The sequence below is a fragment of the Haliaeetus albicilla genome, chromosome Z (genome assembly GCF_947461875.1).
Source record: "Haliaeetus albicilla chromosome Z, bHalAlb1.1, whole genome shotgun sequence".
Taxonomy (NCBI): Eukaryota; Metazoa; Chordata; class Aves; order Accipitriformes; family Accipitridae; genus Haliaeetus; species Haliaeetus albicilla.
In genome coordinates, this window is record NC_091516.1 from 23,025,828 (window position 1) to 23,040,823 (window position 14,996).

At 35.7% G+C, this 14,996-nt stretch overlaps 1 protein-coding gene across 3 annotated transcripts in view; it reads left to right on the forward strand.

Annotated features, from left to right (window-relative positions):
- CCDC171 (coiled-coil domain containing 171) overlaps nt 1–14,996 on the forward strand; it is a 155,933-nt gene that overhangs the window by 64,595 nt on the left and 76,342 nt on the right. For all 3 annotated transcript variants that reach the window (XM_069776854.1, XM_069776855.1, XM_069776856.1), the window contains exons 16-20: nt 3,715–4,219; nt 4,976–5,092; nt 9,900–10,126; nt 10,794–10,976; nt 12,682–12,867. In XM_069776854.1, coding sequence (XP_069632955.1) covers nt 3,715–4,219; nt 4,976–5,092; nt 9,900–10,126; nt 10,794–10,976; nt 12,682–12,867 — 1,218 coding nt within the window. The remainder of the gene's footprint in view (nt 1–3,714; nt 4,220–4,975; nt 5,093–9,899; nt 10,127–10,793; nt 10,977–12,681; nt 12,868–14,996) is intronic.

The following is a 14,996-nucleotide window of genomic DNA, read 5'->3' on the forward strand; positions in this document are numbered from 1 at the left end:
ATTTTTGGTTGATATTTACATTGGATATTGACAATGCTAAAAACATCCCTATGAGTGGAATAAGTGGCATCCAGACTATACTAAGTTCCCCCAACATCCTGTAGTTTCATCTTATGAAATGATTGCCAGCAGAAAGAATGATGAAAGGAGAAAGCTTAATTTTAATTTAAAAAATTACTTTTACTTCCTAAAGTGAAGTTACGCATTTCAGATTTCTACCTTCTATGGATGCTGCACAAAAGAAAGGTCTGAGTCCTCTCTTACAGAACTCTAGTGTATTGTGGAGAATTGGTGCTGTGCAGTACTGCGCCATTCTTCGGGATGGTGCTGAACCTCCCAGTCTTCCTAGCTGAATTGTGTAGACAGCAAGCAGACCATGTACTGAAAACCTGGCTCTCTTTTGTGGAGTGTGCATTAGGCATGTCTTCTGGAAAAGACTTTATCTGTCAACTTGCTGTACAGGACTACTGGGTTTCTAAAAAGGAAATGCTTTCCCTTAGAAACATCTAGGCATGCTTTCTGACACAGGTTATGTAGTGTTGGAGTACAGGCTGGTAGTGCTGTAATCTAGGCAGCGCAATGTCTGTATACACTTTGATGATTCAACAAAACTTTGTCTCATCTTTTTTCCATCCCATGTTCCAGTTTGCCTTCCTTACCATTCAGTGTCAGTCTGGGAAGAAGACAGTCTAATTTCTTCTGGATTTCTAATTTGTGACTGACTTTGGACCTGCAAACACCAGATTAAGCCTTTCCCTTTCTGGGATCCATAGGGTCCATGGATGTCTGCTGCTAGGGCTGTCCTAATCCTGATTGCTTTTTTGAAGACTTGAGTATCTTTTACCCCTTGCATGCTTGGAGAGTCAATGGAGCTTAAAATGCATATCCTTTTTCCTTGCCTTTTGTAGCAGGAGTGCCATCCTCTTGATCTCATAGTGTGCCATTTTGAAAACGTTACTATGTCTGTTCCTTAGCCTCACACAAATTATTTATTCAGACTGTGCACAGTCTCATAGGAAATGTCCTCTGAATTTTAACTATCAGTTGTTGTTTATTATGTACACATTTATTAATCTGTCCCCATTTTTTGTGGCAACAACTTAAAATAGAAGGGTTTTGTTCTGATATGCAAAAACATGTTGTAAGAGAAAAATCCTGTAACTATGTTAAAAATGTTAATTTCAACAGAAAAATAAAAGGTTTGCTAAATAGAAAAGGGAAAAAGTTCTCTAGGGAGAAAAATGGTTTTTATTGCCTTTTTTTTTGGTTTGGAAGCCTTGCTTTTACAGCAAGGCAGGTGAATTAGCTAAAGGCTGTGGTATCTTGCAATTTTCTCAAAAGTCAGTGGAATCAATGCAAAAGGAGAAGTACGCATAACTATACTGCTCCTGACCCACTAGGTGTCTTTGATAGACATGTCTGGCCCATGTACTTACAGGAAAGAAATGGAGGACAGTGTTGTTGAAGTTGTTTATTTAGATATATAGATGTATATATTTAGAAAAATAAAACGGCTGAAATACAGGAAAACCTTTTCAAGTCATAGTGTCATTATATTTCTAGTTTCCAGTTCTGTTTCCATGCCAGAATGAAGGGTAAGGATCCAGTAAGAAGTAGGATAAAACAGTGTTGCTAGTAGCACCTGATTTTTTGTTAAGGATTCTTGGGAACCCGCCAAGTTCTGCAGCCCAGTGAGGTGTCCCTCAAAGCTCAAACGCTGAAGGAAGCTGGCTTGCCAATGTTAGGAAGAGAGTTCTATGTCCCTTTCAAAAACTGTGCTTTTAAGCTTCAAAGAAAACACTAGAAACAGTGCGGGGTAAGACAAAAGCAGTTATTAGCTGGTAAAATCAAGGTGTATTTTCTTACAAAACTTCTACATTTCTGTAGTCAGAGATTGTCCTGTTCCCTTTTGCTTATTACCGTATAACCATAAGCATAAAAACACTAAGCTTTTTTAAAAAATAAGCTTTAATTAGCCAGAGCATGGAATGTTAGTATTGCTGCCCAACAGCCCCGTAGGGATCACACTTTGTTTACTCAGATACTGGCCTTTCACCTGTGATGGCCAGAAACCATAAGCTGTTTTCTAAATTCAGCTTACCTTTTCAGTTCCTTCCAGTCATGCTATCAGGGTTTTTTTCTATAAAAATCAAACACTGTAAATAATGCAGTAGCACTGAAAGTATTGTACATGTTCGTACTTAATTTTAGAGTAGTAAAGTGACATATGAGGCCTGTAAATTGCATTTTGTAATTAAATCTTCTAGTTACCTACTCTATTTTTGTATCACAGAAAGTATTTTAGTAACACTACAAATTCTTCCTCTTCAAAAAAAAAATAAAAATTAATTTGGTCAAAGACATTCTGAAGTGACTAGGGTACATCTCCATACAATTAATTTCCATTCTAGGGATAGCTTTTTTATTTTTTTGCCTGTTGTTCTTGCAGGATGGAGGAGGGTCAAAAAGCTAGGGTGCCCGCCTCACCACTTGCTGGGGACCTGTACCAAACAGAACACATGGGAATGTGGCTGGATGACACCATTTTACTTCTCTTTTGGCCACTGCTAACCTCTCTCTCCATTTTTAACAAAATTACTTATAGCTCTAAGAGGGGTAGCTGGAACTTAGCATAATTCACTCTTTTCTTCATAATATGGATTTGTCGTGCCATTCATGTTTGCCTTTCTGAGTCCATGTATTGTAACTGGAGCGTAAGCATTTAACTTGAGCTTGTGGGTTCTTTGTGAGTAGTGCCTGAAATTTGTTGTCTTATACTACGGGATCCTGTTTAAATGTAGCCTCAAGTGGTTGTTCAAATCAGAGGACTCTCGGGCATCAAGAAGCCAGTCAGTCTCTGAGGACCCAGCGTAGTGTCTTGATTCCTGTACAAGAGCTGCATGTTATCAAAAGCAACCAGTCTGCATGGTCTAACCTTAGTGCTGGCATTCCCTGCCTTGTTAGTGTCTTCATTTTGCTGCACTGGTTTACTGTTTTAAATCTCCCTCTTTCCTTATTTCAGGGCATATAGAGAAAAAGAAAAAATGTTCTGCAAGTTGAAAACATCTGTAATGGCACTAGTCAAAATAAAAATATCTGTATTACACTGTTCTTTTCAAAAAACTTAATTTTGTATGAGACCTAATTAATCTGTGAATATGTAAGTAGGGGGTTGATTAGAAAGTAATTAAGATATCACCTTTACTTCCCCTTTCCCAGCTGCTGCCAATCTGCCTAGGTTTATCTGCCAGTCTTCCTTCTTTTTTTCCTCTCTCTTACACTAACTTTCTTTTCTGCTTTGAAGAGCAATGTTCTTTCTGAAATTGGAGCGTGTAATTGCTTACTGTTAAGCCAGGTCATAAAACTGTATTGTGGACAACGAGGTATTGTTGGACTTTCTGTGGGCTATTGCAGTATTGGTGGATTATCGTCAGAAATCTGGAGTCCATTTGTAGTTGAAGATTGTGCAAATTTTTCTCATACTATTGATTTGTTTTCATATACCTGGTTCTGTAACTGTTTGCTAGGAGAGATACTTCGACAGTCATTACTAATAATTACTAATAATGTTTGTTCCTTTAATCTGTTATTTGAATCTGAAAAAAAATTAATTTTATTTAGCTTTTGTCTAGGTAAAAATGATTTTGTTATTTTAAAAAATGTCTTCTAGTTAATATTTCTTCTGGTTTTGTTTGTTTTTTTCCCTTATCCCAGGAATACCAAGAAACAGCAGAGAAAAACAAGGAAAAAATTTATGTCCTTGAAAAAAGACAGGAGAAATTGGCCCTTGAAAATGTTTCTGTGAAAAATATGTTAATGCAGGTTCAGAAGGAGCATTCAGCTCTCCTGGCAGCCTGTGCACTATTGGCAGGTGCCCTGTATCCTCTCTATAGCCGATCTTGTGCTATGTCTTCCCAAAGAGACCTTCTGCAGGATCAGGTCAACATTTATGAATTAGTGAACCAGGAGATTAGGACCCTAGTTTATGCTCTCTCTGATGTAGCAGAAAACAATCAAGATGAAGCAAAAATGAAAAAAAGAACATTCAAAGGCCTGATTCATGTATTCCGAAGAGGTGTGATTGCAGTTTTGGCAGCTAACAGACTTAAAGTTTTAGCTCAGTCTTCTAATTCCCTCTTCTCCTGGGTTAATGGCTTCAAAGAAGGCATTGGAATTCTCGTTTGTATCGGAGACTCCAAAGGCAAGCGTAATCTGTCAAGTAAGCTAATTGTTTTCTTCTTTGATAAGTGTTATGTCAAATTACATGGTTAGTGAATAACAAATAGTAATGCTATTATTAATAGAGTGTAAAGACAAATTTAATGACATTTTGACAAATGTAGTTTCTGGATTTGTGAGTTCTGGATTTCTTGACAAATGTAATTTCCCCTAAAAGGAAATGCTTAAGTCTGTTAAGCATTAAAAAAAAAAAGTTACAACTACACACACGAACTCAGACTTTTTGATATCCTTGACATTTGCGTTCCAGATTTCAGAACTAGGTGCTACCGCATCTTTTCTGTGGTAAATATCTTGTAATGTTCCTAAGTGATTGACCATCAACTTATTTTTGGAAAGATACTTCCTCTGCTTTTATTAATCACTTTTAATATTTATTTTCCTACTAAAACTGCAAAAATTGCTTTCTGATTCAGGTAAAATATTAGGATAGGATTTCTAAATTTTTCTTTAGAGATTATGTAGTCTTCCTGTCCCTTTCTGTTAGCAGACCAGCTCATGCTTCCCCCTACAAGGTTAAATGGTACCAAAAATGTTTCCCAAACCAGAAGATCCTTCTACTTTTCTGGTTTAGTAGTTCTGGAAGCATATTTAATACAGTCTAAATTGTTCTGAAAGAAGAATTAGTTTGTGGCTTATATACTTAGTTTTGGTCAATTTCTGAAGGAGCTGGAGATAGTAGTGTGCCTTATCTAAGTAAATCAGTTTTATTGCTGGCTACGATTCTGTTTCACAGGTTGCGAAGAAGAACAAATTCGCTGTGTTGAAGCACTCAGCTGGTTTACTAGTTCTAACCTCCTTGCTGCAATAATCAGTTCTGTCACTGAATTACAGGATGTTGTTAACAAAACAGGTAATTTTAAAATTATATTATTGTAGTAGAAGATAAAAATAATCAGGTGGTTACATCATCTCCATTTTTAGGATTTTATCTAAACTATTCTGGATAAAATATCTAGAGACCTGTATTGTTGGAACAGATTGATTTTATTTAATTGGTGATATGATACTTTATCATTTTGGTATACAGAGTCATGGAAACAGAAGGCTGGAGAGTGCTTCTACAAAGCATATAAACAGGTTTGCCTGATTTCTTGTCAGCTAGGAAAAAACCCCACTACACCACGCCAATAGATATTTGGCTAACTTGTTCTTAAAAGCTTCAAATGAAGTAATACTTACAAGCTTCCTAGTTATCTTGTTCCACTGTTCTAATATTCTGAAAGTATTTTACTAAAGCTCAACCTAATTTTTTTTCTATGGAGAAAATCTACATAATTTCTGTCTATTTGATCTGTGTATTTCTTAAGTGCAGGCCCTAAAACTGGCACATATTCAAGCTGGGACATTACCGCTGCTGAGAGAAAATAATTTCCTGCTGTGTTTTATATGATATGAATCTAGAATTTCCAAGTCTGGAAAACAGTTCAATTTGATGGATACTCTTTTCATCTGGTTTACTTGCCATCTTGTGGGTTTTGAGAGAGAAATAAAATGCTCTCAACTTACACAATGTATAGCACTCCTTATTTTATGTCTCTGCTGTGTTCCCTCTCTTAAGTGTATGCTTAATTAGATTTGTGTCTATGCTCCCGAATTTCCTCAGTCTCTCTTCATATAGAATTCTACTATGTGCCAGTCTCTGGAAATGTCACCTCTTGATTCCCAGCTGTTAACTATCTTCCTTAATGTCTTTGCAGTGAGGACTGATATAAGATCTCGCTTGGTTTCTCTGCATTGCTGTCATCCTTAGTTCTTTCGTAACTGGTAGTTTCAAAGTCCCAGCAATTCTGTCACAGAATAAGGATATTAAAGGAAGGATAATTTATATGAATAAAGGGAAATAGCAGGACAGAGAGAAGGTGATCTATTTCCCAGAATCCTGAACAGTAAACTGGTACCAGAAGTCAACCATTGAATCACAAGTGTTTCAGTTCAGTTTTAGGTGGTCTCTTCTTTGATCATCCTGTTTTCTGTAACTTAATTTTACATCCTTACAAAACTGTTTGAACTGTGTTTCAGGGTATTTAGAGGCTTTATACTGCAAGTGTTCCTGTACATACAGTGTTGAGTAAGAACAGCAAATTGAAAAAGTATCAAGAGAAACTTGACAGCAGCATCGATGTGCTGAAGTGACTGGTTGGAACACCCTAAACCTTATGATACTTTGCCAGTATTGAAGCACATGAAAATTCTGGTGGACTGTATTTACTTGCTATCTCTGCACTGAACACAGTTTTGATTTTGAGAATTAGGAAAAGCCATGCTAAGAATGTTATGGCCACAGTCAGTTTGGTGATTCTTTCATAGCTTATCTCTATTTTAAGTTACTTTCACAAAACCTCAAGATCTAACTGCTCATGTATTACTTGGAATTCCATTGCTCATGAGATCAAAAGTATTCCAAGAACCTTTGATTCAAAAAATAGTAATAAATAATTTAAAGTTTGACATGAAATTTCCAGAAGTATCGAAGTGATAAGGCTCTGAAGGAATATAATTGAAAGAAAGCTTGCATACTTAGGAAATTATTTTATGTTCTGTAAGTCCTATTTCAAATAGGATTTAAATTTTCAAACTGGCTTAAATTATTTTGAAAAATTTTTTTTAATGTAAATAGGCAATCTGAGAGGCATCTGCTCTCTTCAGATCTTGAAATAATGGCAGTTCCAGATTAGACTGCACATCACAGGAGAGAGTAGGCACAAGAAAGCACTATCTGCATCTACAATATGGAATGGTTCGGTGCCTTAAAAATTGCTTTTAAAGATGGCTAGGTTCTGAGGAAACGTTTGAGGCAGTTGAAAGAAACCAAATCCATATCACTCGGATAACACTGGAACTTTTGGACTTGTGCACTCTGGTGATTTGAGGCACATTTCTTAAGTTTTTAACTTTAAAAAAAGTGGTCTTGGTTTGTAATGCACGATCATTTCCCTTCACACTGTTCATTAGTTTGGTTCTCATTCCAGCATGTCTTGACGTGATCTCTTAGCTTCAGTTTGAATACAAGTTCATTAAAGTGTTGGGGTTTTTTGTTTTGTTTTCATCTGTTTTTTTCTAAGGTGAGTTTTGTAGGTTTGTTTGAACAGAATCTGTACTGCGATAAACCAGAGAAAGTAAAGGTCAAGCTTTTTGAATACAAATATCATCAACTGTTACATACACAAGCTTTTGAAGCTTAGCATGACAATTTTAGTCTTGTGTAGTATTACTAAGTTTGTCCTGCTGACTGTTATATTTCACCAAAACAGAGTAAACAAGAATTCTTTCTTCATCTGTCAGTGAAGTAAATTTGTCACTTTTCATTGTCTTTTTCTTCATTTATTTAATATAACAATTAATTGCTCTGTGATATACCTGTATTTGTGTTAACAATTTCTTATACACATGGCAATGTATATAATTTAATACTTTTATTGTAATTACTTGATCCTTTGTGGGCAGATACTTAAATTGTATATACTTAAACTGTATATTCTCTTCCCAATGATTATAGATACTGTTCCTTGTGGAATTGCATTACTTTCTCATTTCGTCTTTCCAAGAAGTCAGTAACTTGCATCGACATATTTCTGTGTATTTATTCCAAACTGTTCTTCATAAAAAAACCCCAACAGAGGCAATGATTTACTTTCTTATTTCCCATCCCAAGAAAGTGACTTAAGTTGTGGATGCTGGATAATAGGAATCCTGGTTGTGAAGTGGCATGATCATTTCAAAATGCTACAGCACAATTGCCTGAACTATTATTATTGATTTATTTTTAGTACAGTTAAGCTGGGGGTTCTAGACATAGGGAAAGGGGCTGTCATCCTAGGTACTGCATATATGGAGAAATACTGTATTTTCTGGCACACAGGCAATCTTGTGTAAAATGAGATACCAGGTGGAAATACTAGGAAAAATGAAGGAACAGTGATGCATTGACAATATCCTTGTTTTGATATTTACCAAAAATCATGGCAGGGGGGAGCTTTTTAGAAGATTTTGGTGTCATCTTACATGGAAGGCAGTACAAATGTTCTAGTTTTAATTTCAAGTTAATTTAACTAAACATTCAAACTAGTGAATGCATGATGACAGGAGAAAAGAGATGGTCTTTGAAACTGAAAGACAGGTAGGACAGGATAATCTGTGATAAGAGTTAAAATGATGAAGGTAGCTTATCTTTCGTGTGATTGGTAATAGAGAGCTGACATAAGGAAAAGAGAGGAACCTTGGCCAAAGTAGACAGAGCATTGCAATAGCAGTTTCTTCAGGGTATGAGAAGAATGCTGGGTAAGATTTTTAGCTTTAATCATGAATAGAAAGAGTGCTATCTTAGACATGAAGAAAAGACAGATCTACTAATAGCTGGGGTTATAGAGAGCATATACTCAAAAGTGGTACTCCAGTGCTTAACTGGAGTCATTGGAATGGTGGTATTTTGAAACCAAGCAGAAGAATGGCTCTGAAAAAGGAATATTTGAGTTTATCATGTGGCTTTTTTTTTCTTGCAGATAAATTTTATCTCATATGTGTAAATGATAAATTCTTCATGAGAATTATAATCTGAAAATATCAATAATCATGTTTTGTTTGCTTTGAACTTTGGTTTTATCCTCCCCATTTATAAAAAGAAATTCTTTAACTTAAAAAAGCTATTGTTCTTTTTTTTCTGTTTATACTCTTAAGTAAATATTTTAATTCACTGCAGCAACAGGAGATCTGCTGTACTACTGAATGTAAATAAGCTCTTCCATGCTTGTCATCTTACACTGATAGTATCATAAGACAAGTAATGACAGATTAAGACCTGCCTAGCAGAGGGAAAACTAAATTACAAGACTTTTATTAAGGCATAAATAAACCTATTAACTGTTATCTGGAATACCAATTAGTGGAAGGAGCACTGACAATTTTATTTATCAACATTAAACACAATTATTAATTACAGACCTGACGAATCTAGCAGTAAGCAGGACATGTTGGGTGTGCTGGGGCCTTAAGTCCATTATATGAGAAGGATGATTACCAAAATCCTGTGGGGAAATAAGTAATTGTAGCTGTAAAATTTTAATTGCCTTGGAATAAGGTAAATTATATTCTCTTGTCTCAGAATATAAATAGTATGGCATTAAGGTACCAAGCCTCACTAATTTTCAACAGCAAATGATTTAGACATCTATAGAGGGGAGGGAAGAGGAGTCAGGAAACCCTCAGAAATTTGCATTGTAAATATTGCGATATAGCGATTTACCATGTGCTATCACATCTGACATACTTGACCTGGCTTGCATTTGCTTGCATCTGCCTTATATGTTTCCTGAATTACAAAATTAGAACACCCAAGAATGACTTAAGAAAGTATACTATTGGAGGAGAACCATAAAAAAACCTGGAAAATTATTTTTTGACAAACAAATCCTATTCTTTAGAATCCTATCCTACTCTTCCATCCAAAGATTGGTAGGAATAGAGTGTTCATTGCTAAATACAAAATGTGTATCAAGGTCTCTCTGAGATAATCCTGTGAGCTCAGTCTTCTACTCTTCAATGGAAATTTCCTACTGAGTTTTAAAGATGCTATTTGTTGTTGGGTTTTTTTGCACTTCAAAAAAAAAAAAAAGAAACTAATAACCTACTTGATGTTTCTTTTTTGCTGTTGTTTCTGAAAGATCCAAAGCCCTGGCTTTCTGGACACTTAGTTGCAAGTGCAGCCAGGAACTCCTTTTCAAAACTTATGGACAAGCTGAATGTAATAATGGAGACTATTCCACTAGACAGCAGCAGAAGTATTACTCATCTGGAGAAAGACTCTTTGGTACAGAGGCTGGCTCATGGACTTCATAAAATAAATACCCAGGCCTTGGAAGCTGGATTGTGTGACAGACTGCCCGTTACGGTATGCATATTTATAGTGCCACTTCATGTAAACAGTAGGTTCACAGCATAAGTGTTACAGTGAAGCTCTCTTGATGGTACCATTAATTTTGTTTCAGATTGTTTATGAGTCTGTTACATTGAAGTCAACTATGTAGAGAATCAGAAGTTGATTTGCAACACCAAAATCATTAGGGCATGAATAGATCTTTTCTTCTATTGTCAGATAATTTTAAGAAGAGATTTGATGTATCCAAGAAAAAGACTTTTTAAAGTTTTATCAAAATTACATTTGCTTTATAAGAACAAACTTGCTTTTGGCTTTAACAAAATGTTAAGGTGGTTCTTTTTTTTTTTTTCCCTTTCTTTTTTTTCCTGCTTAGTATTCTGTCTTTCAGTAAACATAACCTTCTCCCCTTTAACCAAAATGGAAGGATAAACTCTTTCTTACATAATTTGTCTTTTATTGTGGGCCTTACGTGAAAACAGGTATCTGCTTGAAAACAGAATTTTCAGTAACCCCCAACAGTAGGTGAAACAGTTTCACATTTTTGCACTCGTGTGTGTCTTTTACAGATGGAATACAAAATGACAGCTTTGTCTAATTTTCTTGGTTATTAAATGTGATTGGCTTTGTTGCTAAAATAGTGCATTTTATAGCACATGAATTTATTTCTGTTTACTAACAGAAAAGCATAGCATCCTTGCAGAAGCAAATATTTGAATTTACACAAAGACTTCATACAGCAGAGGTGGAACGCCGTTCACTGCGCCTAAAACTTGCACAATTCAAGTGGAATTTCAGTGAGATGAAAAAAGAAGCTGACAAAGCCCAGAGCCTGCAAGAGCAATTAAATATGTTTAAGCAGTCTGTAAGTATATTTGATTTAGAGGAGACTGCTTACAAGAGATCCTCCTTTTTACACATTTTTTGATTTGTGTTCTTTTGAAAAACAAGTATAAAATCAATCTACTATAAACAGAATTTTCCAGAAGACTTGCCTTGTAAATGTCACTAAACTATAAGTCAGATGTATTTAGAAGTATCTCCTTTCCACAGGAGTTTCTCTTTGATTTGTAGAATGAGGCATTCTCTGTAAATTACATGTTTGGTCTTCAGCAACCCAGGTTTTCTTCCATATGTTGAAAATGTTGGTGTGATTTATATACCCTAAAAGGATTTACAGATTTCACTTCAACAGAGTAAAGTCAGCTGGAATGAGGGCTGAGGATATCCAATAAGTATGTTCATAAGAAGTTCATAAAGCACAAATGTAGTATTTTAAACTCTGCATAGGTATTGCTGAATATTGGTGATAGACATTTTACTGTATCTTTGAGTATGGATTATATTTTGAGCTAGTTAGTGCAAATTTTAGTGTGGCTGTTTCCTTGTAGGAGTAAGTTTATGGCAAGGAAAAAAAAAAGCCCTCTTCTGCATTCTCAGTAGCACATGTGCACCAAATTCCTCTGATGCTTTGCTGTCGCTGATTGATTTACTTAAACACTAGGGGTTCGTTAACCTGTAAATAGCACTGTCTGGCAGGAATGAGAAGAGACAACAAAAAGGTTACTTAACGTAGTCACAGCAAGTAATGAACACAGTGTTTGAGGGATTGATGCCATTCTGTGGATTGTTGGTTTGTTCCCTGTCATACTGACGGAACTGTGCCTTCAGTCCTTATTGGAGGGGAAGAAACTTGTCTTGCTTTATACCATGCTGGAGGTTCACTTAGCACCCTTCCTCCTATGCTTATTTTCTATAGGTTGCATTCAGAATTGAGCTCACATTTGAGCTGTCTGGGAAAGTGAATGGGTAAGGATTCTTATACATGCTTTAGAGGAGCACGGTATAACTGAAACAGTCATGTCCCAGCATGAGCAGTATTTTCTGTAGCTTTGCCCAATGTTGATTCTAAGGCCTGGTTGGTAGACCTGTGAGTGTGTCCCAATCAAAACACTTCCAAGCAGAGAATATTTAATAGATGATTTCACATCCATTCCCCTTCCTGTTCCTAGCTGGTAAAATGGATTTTTTTACACAAATGGACAAGGTTATATCTAATCATCTCCAGTTTTGTTCTTAATGGGTTTTACTCCCTTACAGTTCTGGGACAGTTAGATGAGATTGTCTCATTTTGGGTTGTCGTTCAGATGTAGGTGATGATTTTCCCTGAAGAATTATTTCTTCTCTCTGGAACATTTTGGGGAGGGGAGAAAGAGTCCAGGAAGACATGTATAAGGGTTAATAAGATACACACTGAAATTTGGGACATTGATCCGCCTATTTCCTTGTAAACATTGATTCTTTACAACCTGGGGTGCTAATTTGAATAGAATAATGAATGCATAGTGTTTACAGTACCCTGAATACTTAAAAAAAAATAATACAGTGAATAAAGTTGTCTGCTGTTTTATTGTTTGGTGGTCTGTCTTCATGTTAAAAAACCTAAATATCTATCTTTAGCATGCTTTTGTTTTAGAATTTGATACGTTTGCAGGTGGAACTCTGAAAGTCAAGCATGTAAACAAGTGAATACAGTTACACAATCAAACACAATTTATTTCCCTTGTCAGAAATTGATCACCCATGAGAGATTTGAAAGTGCATGTGAAGAATTAAATAATGCATTACATCGGGAGCATCAGGCACAAGTCCTTTTGAATGAACAGGCGCAACAGCTACAGGAGTTAAATAATAAACTAGAATTGCACTCCAGTGAAGAAGCAGATAAAAACCATGTCTTAAGTGAAACTGTAAAGGTAAGAAGATTATCCTTCTGAAATAGGCACCAGAAATTTACCTTTTGGTGAATAAGCCAAATCTTGAGTTTGTGTGCAAATGAAATTACAGGAGTAAATGCACAGATACTACTTGGTCCATTGGAATTTTAGGGTACTCAAAAAACACTTTCAAGGTATTGAAAACAAGAAAACAGAAAACAAAATTCAAGGTATAACTTCCCTTTTCTGCTTTTGGGACTGGGCGGTATACACCAATATCTGTAACCTGTGAAGTGTCTGGATTTTACATGATACATGAGAGACAGCAGTTCTAGCTATCATGAGGTGTTTGCAGATTATAGGAAAAATGAAGGAAGAAATACAGGAATACTTTGATTTTTGATAGAGATTATGAGAATATTTAAAAACATGGATTAGCTGTTTCCTGAATATAATCTTAGGGTAGAGAATGCATTTGTCAGTTTGGAATATGCTAGGTGAGAGTAGAGAAAGATCCTTTTTCATCAGGATTTAGAGTTTTCCTGATATAACAAGTAATGAGGGAAGAGATGTTATCAGAATCTCTGATAGCAAATCAAGGAGCAGAGAGAGAATAAGAGGTTGAAATCAGGTTGATATTTAACATGGGAAGAGAAGGTGACTTGTGAACGCAGGCTGGTACTGTGTGGTGACCTGAGCTCTGCAGCTTTTATTTATATTTTATTTAAAGCAAGCTTTGCTGCTTGTGTCTGCTCTTCAGCCCTACTACTTTCTTTCCACCTCCCAGTATTCTTCTGTGAATTGATAGCTGAGCAGAAGAGACTGCTTCACTGCTATTTTGAGAAGTAGAAGCACTTGTGATTCTGAGGAAGATTTAGGGAGGAAGTGATAAGAAATGTCAAGAGGCAGGAGGGGAATGAAAAAGATGCAAGCTACAAAACTAGTGGAAATGTCAGAAACCATTGTTGAAAATATAACAGTGAAAATGGATGTCAAGGAGGATGACTTGCAGCAGAGTTGAAGTTTGAAGTGATGTACAGTGGAGGAAGCTGATGGATGTTGTTAAATTTATTAAGGAGGGTTTTCATTAGCAGTATTATTTACTAAAAATGCCTTATCTCACTAAGGGTGAAAGACAATGACATTTCCAATTTACCTGTTGGCTTTTGGTTTTTTTTCTCCCTCCCAGTGCCCTACCTTTGGGTGTTTCATATCAATGTAAGAATAAACTTGTCTAATGTTTAAGTCAGATTGCTTGTTAATACTATTGCTTTTTTGTTTCAGATATAACTGCAGTATAGATAAGCCATTAGACTTGTGTTTGCTTTCTTTGGGAACTATTTGATTCAAGATTTTAAAATGGATATTAGGATCATAATGAAAGGAGGGAATAGAAGACAGATTTTACTTGAAATCTTCATTAGGGTCTATTCTTTATACATTAATGCATGGTATTTCACCATGTTTTACTTTATAGGTAAAACATACCTTTACATTTGTTCAGAGGAAATGAAACAAAAAGTCAATTGTAGGCATTTAAAATGTAGGATGGAGTTTTAAACAAGTCTATTACATGGGTTATTGGATACTGAATTAGATTTCACAGCTTCTTTTTTTAATTAATTAGAGGCTAGATACAAATTTTTTGAGACAGCAGTGATCCTAAAATGCATCCTAATTCTGCAACCCCCTAGCAGTTGTTTGCTACTGGAACAACATGCTTTAGTGTAAAAAGCTTGATTATAGCTGAAAGCTGTAAAGATAAAATACAATGTAATAATATAGCTGTCCTGATAGGGTGGAGGCTAAGAAAGTTGACAAAATAAGCCTCAGAGCTGAAACTCACAGTTAGACTGATTAGGTTTTCTAAAGGTATTACTCCATAATTCTCAGTCCTTTTCATGGAGGAGTTTTGAACTAAATTTAAGTTGTAGACTTGTTGCCATGTACTGTCCCTAAACTTCTGTTTCAATACCAGAAGGTTGATTGATGTCTCTTAATTCCTTCATGATGTTTACTATAGTAGTTAGCACAAAATTGCGTTGAGGTTGTAATGGCCTGTATCTGTGACTGTATCAAGGAAGGCAACAAGATCAGTTGTGGTAACATGGCAACACATATTCATGATCTAGTGTTTCTTGATTTTTATTTTAACCATGCATATATGA